The sequence below is a fragment of the Macadamia integrifolia genome, chromosome 12 (assembly GCF_013358625.1).
Source record: "Macadamia integrifolia cultivar HAES 741 chromosome 12, SCU_Mint_v3, whole genome shotgun sequence".
Lineage (NCBI taxonomy): Eukaryota > Viridiplantae > Streptophyta > Magnoliopsida > Proteales > Proteaceae > Macadamia > Macadamia integrifolia.
The window spans coordinates 14,940,677-14,962,847 of NC_056568.1; the positions used below are offsets into that span (position 1 = coordinate 14,940,677).

General features: G+C 44.4%; 1 protein-coding gene across 1 annotated transcript in view; it reads left to right on the forward strand.

Moving 5' to 3' along the window:
* LOC122058093 ((DL)-glycerol-3-phosphatase 2-like) overlaps window positions 1-22,171 on the forward strand; it is a 75,831-nt gene that overhangs the window by 17,135 nt on the left and 36,525 nt on the right. The window contains exon 2 of the mRNA XM_042620556.1: window positions 17,619-17,840. Coding sequence (XP_042476490.1) covers window positions 17,619-17,840 — 222 coding nt within the window. The remainder of the gene's footprint in view (window positions 1-17,618; window positions 17,841-22,171) is intronic.

A 22,171-nucleotide genomic window follows, 5' to 3' on the forward strand; every position in this document is an offset into this window, starting at 1 on the left:
CGTCGATCACTTGGAAGGCTTCAAAGTTGCAGTGCAATTCCACCGAGTCTCGAAAAACATCATATGCCGTGCCTTGCCTATGACGTTTAGAGGGGTGGCAAGGCTATGGTACAATCATATGTCGACAAAGTCAATCCACAGCTTTAGTGACCTGAGCTACTTCTTCGTGAAGGGATTCTCCAGTAGCCAATCCCTTCAAAAGACTATATTGAACCTGACCCACTTCAAGCAGTATGAGGGGGAGTCACTGCGAGATTACATGAAACGCTTCCAGTAGGAGAAGATCACGATCAGAGGGTTAGACCCGAAGGAAGAGTTCATGGCCCTTTTGGGAGGCGTCAAAGACAAAGAACTAAAAAGATCTCTGGCAAAGCATACACCGAGGAACCTGGCTGAGTTGAGGGCTCGATGCGATAAATACATTCAGATGGAAGAAACCCTTCAGGCTGACGAAAAAGCTGAAGGGAAGGCCGGGAAGAAAAGGTCTTAAAGAGAGGAGAATAAGCCTTCTGAGGGCAAGAGATGACAATTTGAACGTGATCGGGCACCCAGTCCATCGAGGAAATTTCAAAGGTACGCACCCCTAAACAGGAGGACTGATGTGTTGATGCAGATAAAAGACTGCTCGGATGCCAGTGCCCTAAAGTAGCAGGGGAAGATGGGGCGACATCCCGAAAGACATAACATGGAAATATTGTCACTTCCACAGGGACCATGGCCACGACAACGAAGAGTGCTGGCACTTGAAGGGTGAAATGGAGAGTATAATCCGAAGAGGATATCTGGGTCGGTTTGTAGACCACGAAAAGGAAGATGCCCAAGGCAGCAATGACCAATGGGACAACCGCCAGAGGAATGGAAGCGGACGCCAGGAAAGGAGGGGGCCAGGCCATAGAGAGGCAATTGGGAATGGCGAAGGGAGCGGACACTTGAAGAAGCCGACCCTCACCCCTAGGACTATTAGAAAAGCCCAACCAGGGTTATAACCACTATCAGTGGAGGGTTGGCCACAGGAGAAAGTTCCGTCTCGACTAGGAAAGTAAAGGCCTATGCAAGTGTACATGTAGCCGAATGGTCAAATAAGAAGGCAAAGACGGGGACGGTTATCTCCTTTTCGGACGATGATTTGCAAGGAGTGCAGACACCTCATGACGACGCCCTGGTAATCACTATGACCCTAGCCGATTGCAGAGCAAAGAGGATCTTGGTGGATAACGGTAGCTCAGCTGATATCCTATTCCTCGAAGCCTTCCAAAAGATGGGTCTGGACAAAAAAATGCTGAAGAGGGTTGAACACCCGTTACAGGGGTTTTCGGGTACCCCGGTCAAAGTAGAAGGTTCAATCGAATAACCAATGAGAGCTTGCACGGGAGACCGCCAAGTCACGGTTATGATAAACTTCCTCGTGGTCAACATCACTTCTGCGTACAATGTCATAGGAAGATTTGGCTTGAACATGCTTAAAGCCGTCGGCTCCACATCGCATCTTAAGATGAAGTTTCCTACTAAGAACGGGGTCGACGAATGCTGAGGTGATCAAGAAGTGTCTCGAAAGTGCTACGCCACTACCCTGTGGGGAAAAGAAAAGGCAGGCGAGGCACTCCCGATAGAAGACTTGCGTGATGACACCAACCACCAGAGAGGGGAACCGACTGAGGACCTAATCCAAGTTGACGTTGAAGAAGGGGACAGAACTCGCCAGTTCCAAGTTGGGTCTTTAATGCCGAAGCAACAACGGGAAAATATCATCTCATTCCTTCGGCACAATTCCGATGTCTTCGCCTGGTTAGCCTTGGACATGCCTGGGATAGCTCGAGAAGTAATAGAGCATCATCTGAGTGTTGATCCGACTAAGAAGCCAGTGTAGCAGAAGAAGAGAACCTTCGCCCCCGAGAGGCAACAGAAGATAAATGAAGAGGTAGAAAAATTGTTGAAGGCCAAGTTCATCCACAATATCCGATACCCCAAATGGATATCCAATGTGGTGATGGTCCCGAAGACAAACGGGAAATGGGGAATATGCATTGACTTCACGGATTTGAACAAGGCCTGCCCGAAGGACAGTTACCACCTGCCGAAGATAGACCTTCTCATTGATGTCACTTCAGGACATAAGGTATTAGCTTCATGGATGCGTACTCAGGGTACAATCAGATCACGATGTGTGAGGCCGATGTCCCAAAGACGTCCTTCATAACCGAAGGGGGATTGTATTGCTATGAAGTAATGCCCTTCGGGCTAAAAAACGTAGGAGCCACCTACCAAAGATTAGTGAACAAGATCTTCAAGGAAATGATCGATAAGACCATGGAGGTATACTTGGATGACATGCCTGTGAAAAGCCTGAAGGCGGAACACCATATCCGAGACCTAGAGTGAGCATTCCAAGTGTTGAGGCAATACGGTATAAAGCTGAACCCAACAAAATGCGCATTCAGTGTATCATTGGGGAAGTTCTTCGGCTTCATCGTTTCGGAAAAGGGGATTGAAGCCAACTCGATGAAAATACATGCCATCCGAGATATGAAGTCCCCCGCATAATGTGAAGCAAGTCCAGGAGCTGAAAGGCAAAATCGTCGCCCTGGGACGGTTCATGTCTTGGTCAGCTGACAAGTGCCTTCCTTTCTTTAAGACCCTGAAGGAATCCAAGAAGTTCGAGTGGACAGAGGAGTGCGAAAGTCCTTCGAGCAAGTAAAGGAGTACCTAACGACACCCCCGCTGTTGACAAAGCCAAACACTGGGGATACTTTGCAGTTATACCTAGCCGTATAGGCTGTGACAGTAAGCACGGTACTGCTAAAAGAAGAGGGAAGACAACAACGGCCGATATACTATGTTAGCCGAACTTGTTGGATGCAGAAACAAGGTATAAAAAGATGGAGAAGGTGGCATACGCCGTTGTGATAGCGGCAAGAAAGTTAAGACCCTATTTCCAATCACACACAATATGTGTGCTCACGGACCAACCCCTGAAGAAGATACTGCAGAAGCTGGATATGTCCGGTAGGTTGGTAACTTGGGCCATAGAGTTGGGAGAATTTGACGTCCAATACAAACCAATGATTGCCATTAAAGCACAAGCCTTGGCAGACTTCATAGCCGAGACAACGCTCCCAGATGAACCTTAAGAGCCTGCCGAGGCTCAGACAAACAAGGCTTGTGTGTTGTATATGGATAGAGTGTCTAACAAGACGGGAAGTGGTGCGGGAATCATACTAATTAGTCCCGAAGGTTTCAAAATTGAATACGCTCTGCGGTTTTAGAGCCTCTAACAATGAAGCCGAATACGAAGCACTGATAGTCGGAATCAATTTAAGCTTTGATGGTACAAGAGCTGGTGGTGCACAGCGACTCGTAGCTTGTAGTACGACAAGTGAATGGTGACTATGAGGGAAAGAAACAGAAGATGGCCAAATATTTGACGAAGATACGAGAAAAAATGGCTGCTTTTAGGGAATTTGAGGTGAAGCAGGTACTCAAGCGGAGAATGCTATTGCAGACGTGCTGTCGCAATTAGCCACCTCCGACTATATGGAACTAGGACGCTCGGTATATTTTGAGGTATTACCTTAACCGAGCACCAAGAGTCCCCAGGAAGTATTACCCGTCGGTGAGGACGGCCCCAGCTGGATGCCGTAGTTAAATACTTGGAGGGGATGCTCTCGGAGGATAGGGACGAGGCCAGGAAGGTACGCATAAGATCAACACGATTCGTACTGAAGGACAAAATACTATACAAAATAGGGTTCACCACACCATATCTGAAGTGCTTGGATCCTAACGATGTTGAATATGTCTCTGAGAGGTGCACGAAGGTATATGTGGCCAACATCTCGGGGCCTGGGCCTTGGCCCACAAAGTGTTGTGGCAAGTCCTATTTTGGCCAACCATAAGGAAAGATGTCGAGGAATTCGTTAGGAAGTGCGTGAAGTGCCAAATGTTTGCCCCCATCCCTCGACAGCATGCCACTGAGCTTTCCTCCCTGTCAAGCCCTATACCGTATGCTATGTGGGGAATGGACATCTTGGGGCCGTTCCCACTAGCTACGAGGCAAAAAAATTTGTTGTGGTGACAGTAGACTACTTCATAAAGTGGGCAGAAGCTGAAGCACTGGCCACAATAACAGAGAAGAAGGTAAGGGATTTCTTCGAGAGGGCGGTGGTTTATCGATTCGGGATCCCCCGAGTGATAGTAACAGACAATGTAACTCAATTCGTCAATCTAACTTTTGGTTTGTTTTGTGAGTCCCTCAGCATTGAGCACAGGAAGACATCCGTCAGTTATCCATCGACCGACGGATTAACGGAGGTAATAAATCGTACCTTACTCCAAGGAATAAAGAAGAGACTGGATAATGCCAAGGGGCTATGAGCAAACGAACTACACAGCATCTTTTGGGCCTACCGAACAACTGAAAGGTCAGCTACTGGAGAAACACCCTTCAATTCAACTTATAGCACCGAAGTTGTACTCCCAATTGAGATAGGAGTTGTGACCCATCGAGTTCAGTATTACGAAGAAGGCAAAAATGATGAGGGGCTTCGAGCTAATTTGGACCTCTTGGATGAAGTATGCGAAGACTCGCAGGAAAGGATTCCAGCTTACCAGTAGAAGGTTACAAGGCATTACAATTCCAAAGTCCACAGAAACGAATTCAGAACGAGAGATCTCTTCCTAAGGAGAACGGAGGTGTCAGATCCGAAGCACCAAGGGAAATTAGCTCCAAATTGGGAAGGACCCTATAGAGTCACCAGGGTAATAGGACCAGGCTCCTATCACTTGGAGACTACAGGGGGAGAAAGGGTACCCCGGTCATGGAACTCGAAGAACCTGAGGAAATTCTACCAGTAGTAGAAACATGCATATATACTTAGTAGTTATTTTTTGAATTTTGAACTCCTAGTACATTACCTTTTAAAGTACTCTCAATTTATAGTTTCTCATCCCCGAATGTTCCGAAGGACTTTAAAAAAAAAAAAAAGCTGATTCACAGCAATTGATTCTGGATAATGGCTGACTAAAAAAATCCCTCGGTTGGGGGCTTAGGCAAGGCCGAGCAGACCTGACCGAAGGGACCTCCCTCGGTTGGAGGCTCAGGCTAAGGCCGAGCAGACCTCGCTAAGGGTCATCCCTCAACGAGGGCTCGGGCCGAGGCCGAGCTGACCTGACCGAAGTCACAACTTGGCCCTACACTGGAAATTTCCTTTCGTTCATAAGTTGAGAGATAGCCGAAGGGCTCATCCGAAGTCAAAAAGGGAAAAGGCCGCCAACAACACCCTTCAACCTTTGGACATAAAGGAAGCCTCTGTGGTTGAAGCTGAAGAGAAATACAACACTTAGGAAAATCTACTGTATAGGAGCTTCGGCCTTCATACTTCTGCCACCGAACCGAAGACATACCTGGGCCACCCCTTGTACTCAGGATTGGCCGAAGCACAATATCATACTTAGAAAAATTTATATGAATGGGAATGTTAATAGGCCCCTGACATCGGGGCCAAGTCATACTTAGGTCGTCCTTCAAATTCCGGATCAATCATTAAGAGGTGAAAACATCACAGGGGGATGAGAACTCGAAGGGGAAAGGTGTTCATTCATTAAAAGGCCCAAAGGCCAGAATTACATTGAAAAAGGCTCGAAGGCCATAGACAAAAAGGAGGGAAAAGCAGAAGAGGGCCAAAAGCCCCAAATTACAAAACCATGCCCGAAGGCCGAAAGGAACACAGCAGAATCACAGAGTGTCCTTCGGATGAGTAGCCTCATCCTCGGCAGGGGTCAAAGGCACCTCACACTATAGCTGAACCTCATTCTCACCACCGCTCTCCTCTTCTTTGGCCACTTCGGTAGTAGTTGGAGTTGCTTCGTCACCCTCCTCGAAGATGAGACCGCTCCCCTCAAAAGGGACCTCAGGATAATGCTCGAGGATCTAGTCCCGAACTTCGGTGGTGCCCATGGTAAACCCAGGCCCAATGGCGCGCTTGACCTCCTCTCGGAACTCCTCAGAGGCCTTGTATTGGTTGACCCCTCGGACCTCGGCTTCCGTAGCCTCACGGTTATCTTTGCCTTCGGCTTCGAAAGCTTGCGGTCGCACTCCTGACGGGTCTGAAGGAGGTCGGCCTCTAGATGCTCCACCTTCTCAAGGAGGATAGTACGCTTGTTCTCAAGAACCGACTTCTCACGTTCGGATGCCTTGAGGTCTCGGGCCAGAGCTTTGGCTCGGATCGTCAATTGGCCAGCAACACCCACAATCATTAAAAGAAAAAAAGAGACAAGGAATAAGAAGCCGAGGGTCGAAGCTAACCCAATAAAGACGCAGGGCTGGTGATCATGGTCGTGGTCCCCTGGCCCTGAGCTTTGGCAGCATCTCTCGGAAGGCTACCCTTTGCACCAACTCCTGAGCTACTCGCCCAACAGAAAGGGTGTCATCCTTTTTGACGGACCAGCGAGGGACGAAGACCACTTCGGCCAGAACTCGGCTCGCCTTCGGACTTCGGAAGTCAGTACCAGGAGAAACAGCACGAGGGGCGATATGGTGTGGCCAAGAGCAGCAAGTGCCTGGACAGCAACGGGAGTAGGGTCTTTAGCTCTCTTCTTAGAGGGAGCCTCGGAGATAGAAGCTCCCTTCTCCTTCTTTTGTTTCTACTGGTGCAACTGTGCCTCACGCGCTCTAGCCTCCATCTGGGCATGCCTCTCGACAGCAGCAACCTTGTCTTCAGCCCTAGAAATTGCACTACAAAGGAAAAAAAAAATGAAGAAAGTCAGTGAACGAAGGTCCGAAGCCAAAACAAATTCGGACCAAGCCTAGGACTCACCAGGGCTAAGCCCAAATTTGAACAAAACAGTGTCCGATTTGAGACTATCGGACTCAACTGGAGGACAAGTGCTTTGATGCCTCGCCATCGCCATCGACTCCGTTTTTGTCCCAAAGAGTGTAGGCGCAGAGTTCACCATCCTCAGATCGAGGATGTCCTAGACTGTGCTGAAGGGCACCCCCTCCGACGACCTCACGAAGAAGAATTTCTCCTTCCAACCGTGGATCAACGTAGGGTAACCATTCAGCAGTCGAAGATCTTTCTGAGGGCTAAAATAGTACCAGCCTGAAACCCCCTTATTGGCCTGAAGAAGAAAATAATTGACAGAGGGGAAGGGAGAGGGGTCTTCGATGCCGAGAGAAGAGAATAATAAAACTCAGCATTTGTCGCCATCCGTTCGGCTTTAGCTGCGTCGGGTAGATCCCGTAGTGCCAAAACACTTGGGCAAAAAAGGGATGGAAAGGGAGCCGAAGGCCGGCCTTAAAAGCTTCCTTGTATAAGCATAGCTCCTCGGGGTTCCCATAGCTGGCCCTATCTATCGGTTTTGATGTTTGGAGCACAAATGCGTCAAATACTATAGGAGACCTTCAATTCCTCGAGTTTGGGCCTGTCCATGGTGGAAATGACATTACGAGCCTCCACATCTAGCGACTCGGGTTCGGGCATGAGACTCAAGTACCCTTTCTCCGAACCCCTCGCCGTTCGAACCACCCTCGAAACCAGATGGTGTGGCCACAGACGACAAATCGCTGGAAGAGGGTGAGTCCGACGAAGAATCCAAGGACATCCCTCGGATGTCCCTAGAGTTTTGACCCCTTCGGTTCGACGTCGTTCTCTCTGAGGACGAAGGACTATACCCAACAGAACTAGACATCGGACACTTCTGGAAAACTAGTGGAACCGAATGATGGAAAGAAGGTGAAACCAAAATCGAAACCGAAGGAAGGCTCTCCAAAGGAAAAATAGTAGTGGCCCACAGATGACCATCTCTTATAAAGGGAAGAAAAAACGGTACGACTGCCCGAGTATTAATGGCCATGCCATATCATCAATAATGATTCCCAAGACTCACACGGGCCAGGTGCACGAGCTGCCGTCTACCGATCAGACTTGACCGAAGGTTCCTCCCTCAGTTGGGAGCTAAGGCTAAGGCCGAGCATAGTTGGGAGATAAGGCTAAGGCCGAGCGGACCTGACTGAAGGGTCTTCCCTCGGTTGGGGCTCAGGCCAAGGCTAATCGAACCTAACCGAAGGTTCCTCCCTCGGTTGGGGGTTCAGGCCTAGGTCGAGCGGACTTGACCGAAGGTTCCTCCCTCGGTTGGGAGCTCAGGCCAAAGCCAAGCAGACCTGACCGAAGGTTCCTTCCTTGGTTGGGAGCTCAGGCCAAGGCCGAGCGGACCTGACTAAAGGGTCTTTCCTAGGTTGGTTGGGGCTTAGGTGATGCAGATACGGCTGCCCTTTCTTGGTTGGACCAGCATGACCGGCTTTGGAAGCCAAGAGCCAAGAAGAACCGGTCCAGCCTAGGGTTTTGGTCCAACAAGGGTTGGAAATAAAATTAGTAGTTTACTTACTATTTTATTTCATGCTTTTATTTTCCAGACTTGAACGTAGGAGTAGGATTTATTTCCTTGCTTTGGTTTCCTTTTTATAGTTGTTTCCTAGTTTAGGCTAGTTTCCATTCCAATTAAGTTTCTAATTTCATGTTCCTATTTTCCTATATATTAGTTGTAATCGATTGAAGATTTAGAGAGCAATATGATTATTGAATGAATGTGTGAGTGTGATCCTCCTTTTCCCCCTCTCCACTCTGATTTCCCCTCCCTTCCTTAAGGGTTCTCTATCATTAGGCCAAGGCCGAGCGGACCTGACCGAAGGGTCCTCCTTCGGTTGGGAGCTCAGGCCAAGGCCGAGCGGATCTAACCGAAGGGTCCTCCCTCAGTTGGGGGCTCAGGCCAAGGCCGAGCAGACCTGACTGAAGGGTTCTCCCTGGGTTGGTGGCTCAGGCCAAGGTTGAGCGAACCTGCCCGAAGGGTCCTCCCTCGGTGGGGGGCTCAGGCTAAGGCCGAGTGGACCTGATTGAAAGTTCCTCCCTTGGTTGGGAGCTCAGGCCAAGGTCGAGGGGATCTGATCGAAGGGTCCTCACTCGGTTGGGAGCTCAGGCCAAGGCCATACGGACTTGACCAAAGGTTTCTCCCTCGGTTGGGAGCTTAGGCTAAGGCCAAGCAGACCTGACTGAAGGTTCCTCCCTCGGCCTTGGCTGAGTGGACCTGACCGAAGATTCCTCCCTTGGTTGGGAGCTCAGGCCAAGGCCAAGTAGACCTAACCGAAGGTTCCTCCCTCGCTTGGGAGCTCAAGCCAAGGCTGAGCAGACCTGACCAAAGGGTCCTCCCTAGGTTGGGGCCGAGCGGACCTGATCGAAGGGTCCTCCCCCGATTGGGAGCTCAGGCTAAGGCCGAGCGGACCTGATCGAACGGTCCTCCCTCGGTTAAGGGTTCAGGTCAAAGCTGAGCGGACCTGAGTGAAGGGGCTCCCCTCGGTCAGAACGAAGGCTGAAGTAGAACAGAAAGGGCCGAAGGAGCACTTAAAAAAGAAGAAAAAAGACGTTACTCCCACTGGAAAGACTCCTCAGTGGTAGTAAGGGGGCTTCGGATATGCACAAAATAAACCGTCAAGTCAGACATGGGCATGTGGCACCTTGCCACGTGTTTATGCCCAGCTTCGGATGCAGCAGAGGAACCTGAACTTCTCCTCGGAAATAGTCATAATAGGACTCCGTTCCAGGAATCATGGGGCTCGCAAGGAGGAGTCCTCCAACAAACCATCCCAATCCCTTCAGAAGAGGAGGGGCGTATCCCAGTAGGAGTCTACTAAGGATATTCGTAGGAGACCTGTAAGGCAGAACGAGGTAAGGACACACATTCGCACCTTTACTTCTGTGAAAACACTGTTCTGCAAGTCTCTAACTTGGGTGTCGGAGGACTAATCCCGGAGCCACCTCCGGGCCTCTGCTTTCTGTGCTTGTGCAAGATTGGCACTCAGCCTCACACAGATTCTCGGCAGCAACACTGGTTCTCACGACAAGGAGGAGAAGAAGATGGAAGAGTTGTGGGCTGTTTAGGGCTTTAAATCCATGGTTTGACCATATTACCCTTCACTTGTTATTCTTCTCTTATCCTGATTTTATTAGTAATTTCAAAATACCCCTCCCCTTCTATTTTCTATTCTAGTTTGACCCTATTAATTATTTTTTACTCTTTTTAGTGCTTGTGTTCCTGAATTTACAAGATTGCCCCCCAACCATTAAATTGAGATATTTTGTCATTTTTGTGGGCCCTAAGTGATCCGATTTCAGTCTTTGGAATCCAGATCCGCATCAAAGGGTCTTCTTACCTACTTTAGGCCTTCAGTGGTCTCCTTCCCTTTTATTCTATACTATTCTTTTTATCCCAATACATCACAATTACCTATCCAAAAGAGGAAAAAAAAAAAAATCAGTTCGATCGACAAAAGGTTTTCTTTCAATATCTCATCATTCTATTCTTTTAGAACTCACAACTAGCTGGGGTTTTATTTGCAACCTTGTAACCTGTCCTGCATCATTAAGGAATCATATTTTTCTGCCGGGGGTGGGGAGGTTTCTGGTACCAACAACGTGGAAACCATTTGCATTGCTGTTGGCTATAATGCCACGTGGCATTTTATGTTCATGTTGTCCTCTCCTTGTTTAATTTTCAGTTCAATTGAACCTGGCCTTGTTTCAGAGTAATGCTTGGCAAATATTTTGAAAAGTCAATAACTTCTGAAAATATAGCAACTTTGGACAAAAAAATGGATGAATCATATACATGACGGCCATATGGTTGATATGCATTGCCGATATTGTCATTCAGCCAGTCCAAAGAATTTCCTATCTATTCAAATGGTTAGCCTAATGCAATCTCAGTAATTCGAAAACCCTGTTTAGTATTGCTATGGGCTGCTCCAGTAATAAACAACTCAACTATGAGAGTTAATGGCAATTCTGTAAATATACTGAAGTTTACAAAAAGGGGTGGGAAGTTAGTAATAAAACATAATATTAAAGGAATTGAGGTATAAGAGTGGGGAGGGGCATAATAAGGATTAAGGAATAAAGATGGAGGGAAAACCAGTAAAAAAAACTAAAATAAGGGATAGCCTAGAAATAAGGAAGAAGTGAAGGAAGTGTGAGACAAGAGTGAGATAGCCATCAGAGTGACTCCCCGCAAAACTACTGGATTCTGTTGGTTCTTCCACCATGAAACTCTCTATTGGACCAGTGATGATTTCTCCACTTGTATTTTCGTTGCTTTTCAATCCCAACACCAGAACACATATGCGTATGTGAACTGTGATTTGAATGTGATACCCTAAGAGAGAGAGAGAGAGAGAGAGAGAAACTGAAACTTAAATTGAAATGGACTTCGATATTTGTTTCTCGATATCCAACAGATGCACACAATAGGAGAATGGGCTTCCATTCCAAGGGTGATGGGGCGGGATTTTCTCAAAGGGGGTCGGGTGGGGTTGCAAATGTGGTGGCTCACAATAGAAGGGAAGGCCCGGGGGGGCAAGAGGTGGTTGTAGAGCGGAGGGTACAAGAGATGCCAGAGAAAGGCTGAAAGGAAAGGAAAGCAGGGGAGGGTAGGGGGAAGGGTAAATTATGGATTTAGAATTAACAGGAGAGGTGAAAGTTTACTATTTTGCAGGAATCAGAAATGAAACTTCGAATAGGGGAGTTTGGGTAAATACAGGGTAATTACAAGGCAGTGATAGAAAATTTCCCATAATTATATCGCCGGGTGGGGGGGGTGGGGGGAGTCGAGAAGTCTTCAACCTGTGATAAGCGAAGAGGGGAGGCAGAGAAACCAGGATTGGTTTCAGTTGATCGATTTCACCCAAATAGAGTCAAATGGACTAAAAAATCCAGTGAATCAGCAACTTGAAAAGTCACGTTAATCAACTGAAACTGTGATTGGTGGAGAGATCAGAACCGAAGTCTGAGTTTTGGTTAGATACCACAATATGGGGTCAGGTTCTAGGGCTTTGGTTGCCTGGGGGGAAGATTTCACACCCCAAGTTTCAGGCAGAAAGGAAAGGATTTGAGAGAGATCGAGTTATCTCTTACTGCTTTCACAGAGTCGCTAAAACAGAATAATGACAGGGAGGATAAGAAGGTAAGGGAACAGAGAAAAAGAATACAGATTAGTTAATAAGAATGGAAGACAGATTAGGGGCAAGATGGAACCTGGAATCAGATCTGGTATTTGGGATCTGAAACTAGAAGAAGAGATGGCACGAGGAGCAATTGACCACAGAATAGTTCTCACCAGCACACAAATGCAACATCATAACATCAAAACTCAAATCTTCTTATTCATTCTATTCCAATCTCTCTCCATTGACAGTACACGTATATATAAAGGGAAAAGGTTCTCTAAGTCGCTGGGCAGGGTATTCTAGCACCTATTTGACTATCTCTCTCATGCTCACATGAAATGACCTTGCTGCCTTCCTATGGTTGATACCGTTTTGTCGCAACTCATTAGTGTGCTACCCTATGCCGCTTGCTGAGAGAAAATCTGTCTGGTTGTGTGGCGCCTGTGCAATGTGCATAGACACAGTGCTGCGCAAATTACCCCCCAACTTCCTGTGAAATAAAAAAATCTCCTTCATGTTGATAGCTTTGCGCCCTATCATGGTCTTAGACCTTCCTAAGCAACCGTGCTAGCACTTAGCATTCTTGCTAGCACTAAGTCAACCTTACTATGCTCCTTAAGGGACTTGGGAAGAGAAGTAGTGAACACAAGAGAGAGTTTGCGAGAAAGAACTTGTATTACACTAGAGAGCTTGAGTACAATGCTTGAGTGCTCACTTGCTTGGTTGGTAGATTGGTGGATGCCTTTGAACATTTATTTATAGGCACCCATCCTTACAAAGAACGCTTAAGATGCTAACACTTGTCCTCCATCCAATGGTTAGGAATGTTCTAGCAAAGGAGACTAGAAACTTCTCACCTCCTTAGTAGAGAACTCTAGAATTCACCTATTCTCTTAGCTATGTACAAATAACCTTTAAACCATTCCTTAAGTTTCTTTACATTACCCCATACAATGGTAGAAGGGTTTAGAGAAAGAACTTCTCTACAAGTATCTAGACTTCCTACACTTTAATAGAAATTTTTAGAAACTTACCCTTGTTTAGCCCAATGGCCTAAGTCCATGGGCTGGTGAGGTAGGTCCGTGGCCCTTTGTTAGGCAGGTTGTGACACTCTCCCCCACCTAAGTTTGCAATGCAACATCTTTGTGGTACCTCTATATAGTCTTCATGAACTGCCTTAGAGAGTCAGTCGGGTCCTAGCTCGCCTCGTTCTCTGACAAACCCTTCCACTTGACTAAATACGCCCTACAAGGAGGGAATCCTCTTTGTCGAATAATGCGATCGGCAACTGTGTTCAAGCTCCCTCTTGCAAGAAGTATTAACGCCTATTGGGGCTCTAATCAAAGTACCATAACGTGAGTTTTATATGATGTTGGCTGGTTGCACCCCTTTTTTGGCCCATCTCTTCCTCTTCTTAATGGTCTTGATGTTCTTGAATCCTTCAGGGATCTTCTCAATATGCCTTGGTATAAGGCCTCCTTCCTTGGATCAAAGCGATGCGACAAGATGGGTTTCTTTGCACTTCCTACCCTCTTTCTCTAGCTGCACGGCTATCATGAGCTTTGCACCTTCTTTGGTCCCTTGCATTGTTGGAGCCATACATGGAGCTCCATCCTCCATGAAGCAAATGATGTTGATGAATGACATGAGCATGGCCTTAACCCTTCTAAGGAGCTCCATGCCGAGCACCAATTGATAATTGTCCATAGGCACTATCGACAAATCCACAGTGCCTTTCCACGTCCCGATGCTCATCACGACCCCTTGCGCGACACCATGTATGGGACGAGCTTGGGATTTGACAGCTTTGAGCCATCCTCCCTTATTGGACACCCTAAGTCCAAGTCTCTTCGCTTCCTCAGTTGAGGCAAAGCTATGGGTAGCACCTGTTTCTACCATCACACGAGTGGGCTTGCCATTGATGTGCACCTCCACGTACATCAGCCTCTTCTGGGAGTTAGGGGCCTTGACTTCCGGCTTGGCCCTAATGGCACCTACTGCATAAGGGACCCCATGCAAAGTGGCTTTTCTTCTTGACCCTTTTCTGCCAAAAGGGCATTGAGAGCCTTCCTTTTGGGGCAGTCCCTAGCTCATTGTGGCCCATCACACAAGAAACATTTGTCTTTAGGCATGAACTTATCCTTCTTATCACACCTGGGCACCCTCCTTTCTTGAGGATGGTTTGTTGGTGTCTTCCTTGGGATGGTGAGTCTTTGGACCATTGTCTCCGCCACCATTTCCACCATTTTCCTTTCTTAGCTTATCTTCTCTTTGAAATTCCATTAAGGACTTTGCCGCTGCTATAGCTAAAGCAAGGTCTTGTACGCCACAGTGTTGCAGTTCTTGCGCAACCCAAGTTTAAAGACCATCCATGAAGTTGAACAATAATTCCTTGTCTGTCATACTTGGGACATTGAGTGCAAGTGTGGTGAACTCTTTTACGTAATCCTGAATAGACCCAGTATGTTTGAGCCTTTTAATGCTTCTCCTAGCCAAGAATGAGGCATTCTCAGGATAAAACTGTTTCTTCACTTCTTGAAGCTATCCTAAGTGTCTATGTTGCATGTGCCTCTTTTGATATCAGTATGCCTCCTTCTCCACCATAGAGTTGCGGTGTCGGTGAGGTAGAGAGTAGCAGTTCGTACCTTTGTTGCCTCGTCCTTAAGTGCCATCACCTTGAAATACCTCTCCATGTGTTAATGGAAGTTGTCGACTTCCCGCGCATCTCTCTTCCCATCAAATGGTTTGGGCCTTGGTGCCTCCACCCTAGGCACTTCACGAGAGGTAGTGGCTCCCTCGGCCACTGTCCTCCTACACATAGCCCAATCCTCACGTACTTCATCGATGCGAGCTTCCATCTTGGCCAACACCTCCCACACTTGAGCCTTGAAGGTGGCAGACTCCTCATTTTGGTTATGTGCCATGGTATTTAGAGTACTTATTATGGACTCCTTGAGCTCCCCCATATGACCAACAAACTCCTCCTTGAGCTCCACCACGTTGCCTTCGAGCTCTTCCCCACTTTGCTACACAATATCGAGATGCTCCTTCACTCGGCCATTGCTTGCTCCACCCGAGCTAAGCGAGGCTCCATGGCAGCACCAATGTCAACGGACTTATTTTTGTTTTTCCTTTGCTTTCCCGTGTTGGGGTTGGTCTCCCTCCCACTGTTTTGCTTGCCTGTTGCCATGTCGTGCACCTCTGTAAGGTTAGACATGATGCTTATCCCACAACCTTGGCTCTCTTGCAACCGAAGTTCTGATACCACAACTATCACGGCCTTAGACCTTCCTAAGCAACCGCGCCGACACTTAGCACTCTTGCTAGCACTAAGTCAGCCTTACTATGCTCCTTAAGGGACTTGGGAAGAGAAGTAGTGAACACAAGAGAGTTTGATCCAGTTGGGCGTGGGATGATTTGGGAATAATTTAGTACTTTGATTTGTTTCCTTTATTATTAGTGTAGGGTGTGGTCAAGTTAGTAGGAAGATTCAGATTTTATTTTAGTTGCTAATTTAATTAGTTTCCATGTTAATTATTTTCCATTGTTAAGTTTTGATTTTCTTTATATAGCCATGTAACAATGAAGATTACAGACTTTCGGAATTGAATAGTTTTTTTTTTTTTTGTTTGAAACCATGGTTGCCGTGAGAGACGCTTACCTCCCTAACCCCCTCTGAAATCCCCTTCTTTTTCCCTTTGTTGTCTTCTTCTTTTCTCTAATCCTTTTCCCTTTTTCCCTGCTATATATTTCCCTTACCTGGGAATATTCTGTTCTGGACGATACTATCAGTTTCAGTATAAGGTTTCACTGAATCGTTAGCCAGATTCAATTAGCCTAGAAGTCTTGGTTTTAGGTTACTTTTCCTTTGGAGAGTTAACCCCCAAGGTCTCAGCTCCAAAGCCTTCCCCCAACCTTAGCTCGAAATCCAGTTTCAGGCCTGAACTGAAGGTTACCGCAAGGCCAAGTTGCAGGCCCTTCTATTGGTGCTCTCCCTCACTGTTTGAAGCCGATCTCAACTGGGTTTTATAGGGACTGCTGAGGAGACCTTTTGCCTGGGATTTCAAGTTCAACCGATCAGATTTGGTGAAGTTCTATCCTTTGAAGGTTGTTGGTTTTCCGCTACTGTTCCTTTGTGTCGTGAGGTTGAAGACAACCTCAAAAAGTGGATCCTTATTTTATTAATTTTCAGAATTACCCCCTATCTTTTGCTTTTATTCTCCACTTTCTTTTATTCTATTGTCATTCCAACTCTAGCCCCTTGTCCACTCACTTTATAGTCTACTTTCCCTTCTTCTTTATGACCTAAAGTTCTAGTAAATTATAATTCTGCCATTCCTTATTAGAAGCTTCAACTTATTTACAGAACTGCCATTCTCTTTTGATATTTGTTTGCGCAACTTCGGCTATTCGTTAATTAAGGTGGCCCTAAGCGATCCATTTCTGATTTTGGAATTCGGATCCGCATCAGAGTTTGAAAGAAAGAACTTGTGTCATAATAGAGAGCTTGAGTACAATGCTTGAATGCTCAGTTCCTTGGTTGGTAGATTGGTGGGTGCCACCCATCCTTATAGAGAATGTTTAAGATGTTGACACTTGTCCTCCATCCAATGGTTAGGAATGTTCTAGCCAAGGAGACTAGAAACTTTCCACCTCCTTAATTGAAGAAGTTTAGAAATCTATGTATAAATAACCTCTAGACCATTCTTCCTCCATTGGTAATGAATTATTTATTCATTAAAAAAAAAAAAAAAAAAAAAACTCGACCAATCCTTGCTTCTAGAAGTTTCTTTGGAAATTTCTTTACACTACCCCACACAATGGTAGAAGAGTCTAGAGGAAGGACTTCTCTACAAGTATCTAGAATTCCTACACTTTGGTAGAAAGTTCTAGAAACTTATCCTTGTTTAGTCCAATGGCCTAAGTCCATGGGCTGGTGAGGTAGGCCCGTGGGCCTTTGTTGGGCAGGTTGTGACAACCCGCTCTCTTTGGCGCAGGGCCACATGACCAGGCAGCAATCTCTTGCCCTAAAAGAAAAATCTCAACTGAAACCTATTCTATTTTTAAAACTCGAGATAATTAGGAAAATAAATCCCATGTAGCTATTTTCTATTTAGTCTACTCAATAAATAAAAAATTACATGTTTCTTTCCCAAGAAAGAAAGTAAATATCTACCAAGCTCCTTTGGACCAAAAACTTGGGTTCGGCCAGTTCCGTCTCGGCATGGGCTCCCACAGCAGGTTGTGCCAGTTCAACCATGTCAATGCCATTGCATCATGGGCCATCCAAAATCTTCCTCTAGATAGCTGGAATAGCTGATACTGATGGAAATCATTTCTTCACTGTCAGTGTGAAAAGTGTTCATCTTTCCTTTTCCCAAATTGGGATTATATATATATATATATATTTTTTTTTTACTTTGGTAGCATTTCAACTACAGATCACTTTGTCTATATATTCAGGTATTTACTTTTGGTTTTTCCATTATGGTAAAAAGAGGAGTGATAAAAACTACTGGTCTATTCATTCTTATTTTCTGTGCAACCGTTCAATTTTCTATTCCCGGTGTTTATGTGTTTATCTTCTCTTTGAAAATTTTGATCTGATGGGTTGTACCTAATGTTGCAGATACTGAGAGATTCTATACTCAAGTCCAAGAAAGTATACTAGCTAGATACAATAAACCTTTTGACTGGTCTCTCAAGGCAAAAATGATGGGGTTGAAGGCATTAGAAGCAGCAAAGGTGTTTGTTGATGAGACAGGGATAAGTTCTCTTACTCCGGAGCAGTTCCTTGAAGAAAGAGAGCAAATGCTCGAAGGCTTGTTCCCTACTAGTGAGCTTATGCCAGGTACATTTTTTTTTTTTGGGGTGGGGGGGGGGCATTTTCTTTTGATGTTATATATTGTGATTTATGTGTAGAATGGTTGCTGATCCAATTGTTTGGAGGTTCTCAAATTTCTGGGGATTCATAATTTCTGTCTCGCAATGCAACACCAATACTTATTTGTGCCCAATCTTCCTAATTGATGTTATTGTTCAATCATGATTAGTGTTCCTCAGAGAAGACAAATGTCACATTTTTTTTTTTGTTGTTGTATGATCATTTAAGAGAACCAGTGAATATGGTGTAATGAAGATGCTGGAATAGCTTTATCCCCATGACTTGCTGAGATGGGAACTGATAGTTTGTTATCTGGACTTTCCTTCAGCCTTTGTGATGAAGTACATAAGTCTTGCACATATTCTTAAGCAAATGAACATTGACGCAGCATAAGCACCTAGTTTTCAGGGCATAGTGCAACAATTTTGTAAGTTTTTTCTTTTTTTTGGGCTAACACTATTTACTAGCAGTGTCCAAATAATTGGGGGCTGATGCCATTTGGAAGCTGCACAAGATGTATGCCCCCATCAAGGTAACATTTGGAGCTACTAATGACGGATTAAAAATCAAGCCTTGAATAAAGTCCAATCATTTCAATTTTTATTATTTACTTCAGTTCTCTTCTGAATCATCCAAATATCAACTTGTGAATTTAGTAGCATGAACATGCTGATAATGTGACAAGCTCAATATGTTTCTTCTTCTTCGCAAACTTCATTAACTAAACTGTTTTATCAACACATCTTATTGTGTGAAATTAACTTCATGGATGTTATGTGATGTGGTTCCAAGTTTCCTGAGGCATTAGGGTTTGGAAACCAACAGAAAAATTCTAGAATTGTAGGGAATTTAGGAACCCAGGTTTAGGGAAAAGTCCAGTGACTGAAAATCAGCAATGTAGACATGAGCTCAAGCCTTGGTCGAACTGAAATTTCCATAGTTGTCACAATGAAAAGGCGATCCAAGATGGTGGCAGAGGGAAGAAAAACTAAGGTGACACCAACCAGGTGTCTAGGTGATGCTTTGACAACTAAGAAATTTCAGATCAATCCGATGGTTAGATCTGAAGTAAGGACAGTCCCACAATAGCAATTTACCAAATCCAAGTTAAGAATAGAAATCTGAAATTAGACTATGACTATAGCAGCAATAGAGTTCAGAATTAGTGACACTCAGATTTGGAAAATTCAGAAGATAGAAAGTCATGTTTTAGAAAATTTCTAAAATAGAAACCTGTTTCCAATGAACATAACTCCTAGATCTGTAGTCTTGCTATGATAGTTGAAGATCCACTTAATTGCATGCCAATGCTCATGTATGGGCTGACACGCTGCGTGAGACAAACCTGGCATGCTTTAAACCATAACATACATGAGACTTCCGACTGTGCTAGCATAGGGAACCCGAGTCATCTTCTCTATCTCATGTGTTGTAGGACATTGCTTTTCAGATAACTTGAAGTGGCTAGCTAATGAAGTACTGACTGATTTTGCCTTTTTTAAGTTGAAATGCTCTTACAACATACATCTTTTTAGTTACCCATAGTTTACTTGCACTTTTATTTCTATAGATTTTCATGCTAAGGATCTTCTTCGTAGCACCAGGATCCTTTATCTCAAATTCAACACTCAATAAAGACTCTAAAGAGATTATATCATGCTTATTCTTGGCAGCAATGAGCATGTCATCAACATGATAATAGATAGTCACCTGACACTTTATACTACACAATAGTCATACTCACTTCTTGAGTAGCCGATTTGCACCTTGTAGCAGCCAAAGCACTTGTACCACTGTCTAGGAGCTTGCTTAAGACATAAAGCGACCTTTTGAGCAGACAAACATAATATTCTTTTTCATGCACATATTCTTTTTCTTGCACCTTGAAACCTTCAAGATGCTCCATGTAGATATGTTCTTCCAAGTCACCATGAAGAAACATTTTCACATCAAGCTATTCCGGCTCTAAATCAAACATTGCTACCAAAGCAATTAGTATCCGAATTGAAGTGTCTCCATTGGAGAGAAAATTTTATTATAATCTTCCCACTTCCTCTGTACATGGTTCTTGGCTATAAATCTGGCCTTGAACCTTTCACGCTGCTTTTCCGATGTTGCCTCTTTCTTACGAAGGACCCATGTACTCACAATGATATTTCTTCCTTTGTTTTTTTTTTCCCACTATCTCCCAAGTCTTGTTTTTCCATGGAGATTCCATTTCCTTCATTAAAGCCACCATCCATTTATCACTTTGCTCATCATTTAGGGCATCCTGATAGGAACCTACAGTGAGGGTATAAGCAATCGTGTCCTCAAACTCGTATCCCACTGGTGTTTTTTGAGAAAGCTTCCCTCTACCCTTTGCTATAGTATAGGGGTCATCTACTATTTTTTACTGTTCTGGTTAGCCATTGGATGATTCATTCTCTCTTGTTGTTTCTGACTCACCTAACTTCATCTGCATAATAGATCATTCTTTAGTTTTATCAACTACTTGTGAATTATAGTTTGATTTCACCATGTGAGATTTATTAAAAACGTCACTACTAATCACAGTTTTCTTTGACATTGGACCCCACAGCTTGAATCCCCTTGCACCTTTTTCAAAGCTAAGAAAAGAGTTCGAGTCTAACTTGGAACGTTGCCCACTCTGCAAATGAACATAGGTTGGACAACCAAATGCTCTCGGAATATAGTTTTCGTGTCTATACCTCTTCGTGAATTTTGCAGTCATTGATGAGAAAACATGCAATGTTCAATGCTTTTGCCTAAAAATCATGCATTCCTGCATTTAACCCCATGCTCTGAGCTCTTTCTAGAAATTTCTTATTCATCTTCTCAGCTACACTGTTTTTCTGTGGTGTATCTAACATGGTGAAATGACGTGTAATCCCTTCATCCTTGCACATTTCTAGAATTACTCCCCTCAATCATCGTTTCGCAAGCATTTACTTTTCTTTCCCGTCTTCCTTTGTATCTCAACCTTTCTTTCACTCTTTGAATTTTGTGAACACCTCACTTTTATGCTTTATGAAGTAGATCCGGACTTTCTTTGAGTAATCAATAATGAAGGTTATTAAATATTTTGCTCTATATTTAAATTTAATTGGTGAAGGCCCCTATACATCATTGTGTACATAGTTAAGAACATCATTGCTCATATGTTTTGCAATTTTGAAACTAACCTTGCACTATTTTCCGAAAACAAAAGACTATTTGCTCTCTTCAACAACTTCCTTTTATGAAGCTCTATCATACCTTTTTCTCCCATATGCCTCAGCCGTATATGCCAGAGATTAGTGTCATCTATATTAGACAGTTTTGTTATAGATGCTCCACCTATCACTGTATTCTTTATGAGTCTATATAGGTTTCCAATTATATAATCTTTCATGACAACCATAGCTCCCTTCATAACTTTGAGAACTCCACCTGTTGTTGCATACTCATAGCCATTGAAGTCGAGTGCCTCCAATGATTCTAAAATTTTATTTAGTTCTTAAACATGTCTCACATTTGCTAAAGTTCTTACTATCTCATCAAATATTTGGATTTTGATAGTACCTATTTTGATGGTCTTGCATACTGCATCATTTCCTATAGAACAGACCCACCACTATATGATTCGTATGTATCAAACCAACCACTGTCTAGACAGATGTGATATCAACAACTAGAATCTAAAATCCAAGACTCATAGAGTTGATTCTTATGCAGTTATGTGATGATATAGAGGGTACATTTCCACATTCCCTTCTGAGCTATCAGGCATGCTGGCTTCTTTAAATGCCTTATCTACACCTTTCTTCTTCAAGTCCTTTTTCTTCAAGTAGTCTTTTTTCAAATGACCTTCCTTTTTTACAATAGTTACAAAGAAATTGCAAATCCATTCAAATTTGATTTTCCCCTTGTTCCTTGAGCTTTCCAAAGAAACATTCTCTTTGAGATGGGATTACATTGTCTTGGTCCTTAACAGCGTGGAATTCCCTCCTGTTTTCACTAATTGGATATATCACTATATTTGCTTCTCCTCGTTTCTCAGTTTTGGTGAATGGTAGCCCGACTGGATACTTCTCCTCTTTTGTGGGGATCAGATATGGATGTCCTCTATCTCCCTACATCTTTTTCCTGGCCATGGAAGTCCTCTCCAGAACATTGCAAGTGGCCATTGATCATCATCTTATTTCTGCCTTCCTTAAGTGTAAGGCTGTCAAGCTTACTCACCTTGTTTTTGGAGATGACTTGATGATCTTCTCCAGAGCTGATCCTTCTTTTTTAGAAAACATTATGCTCTGGTT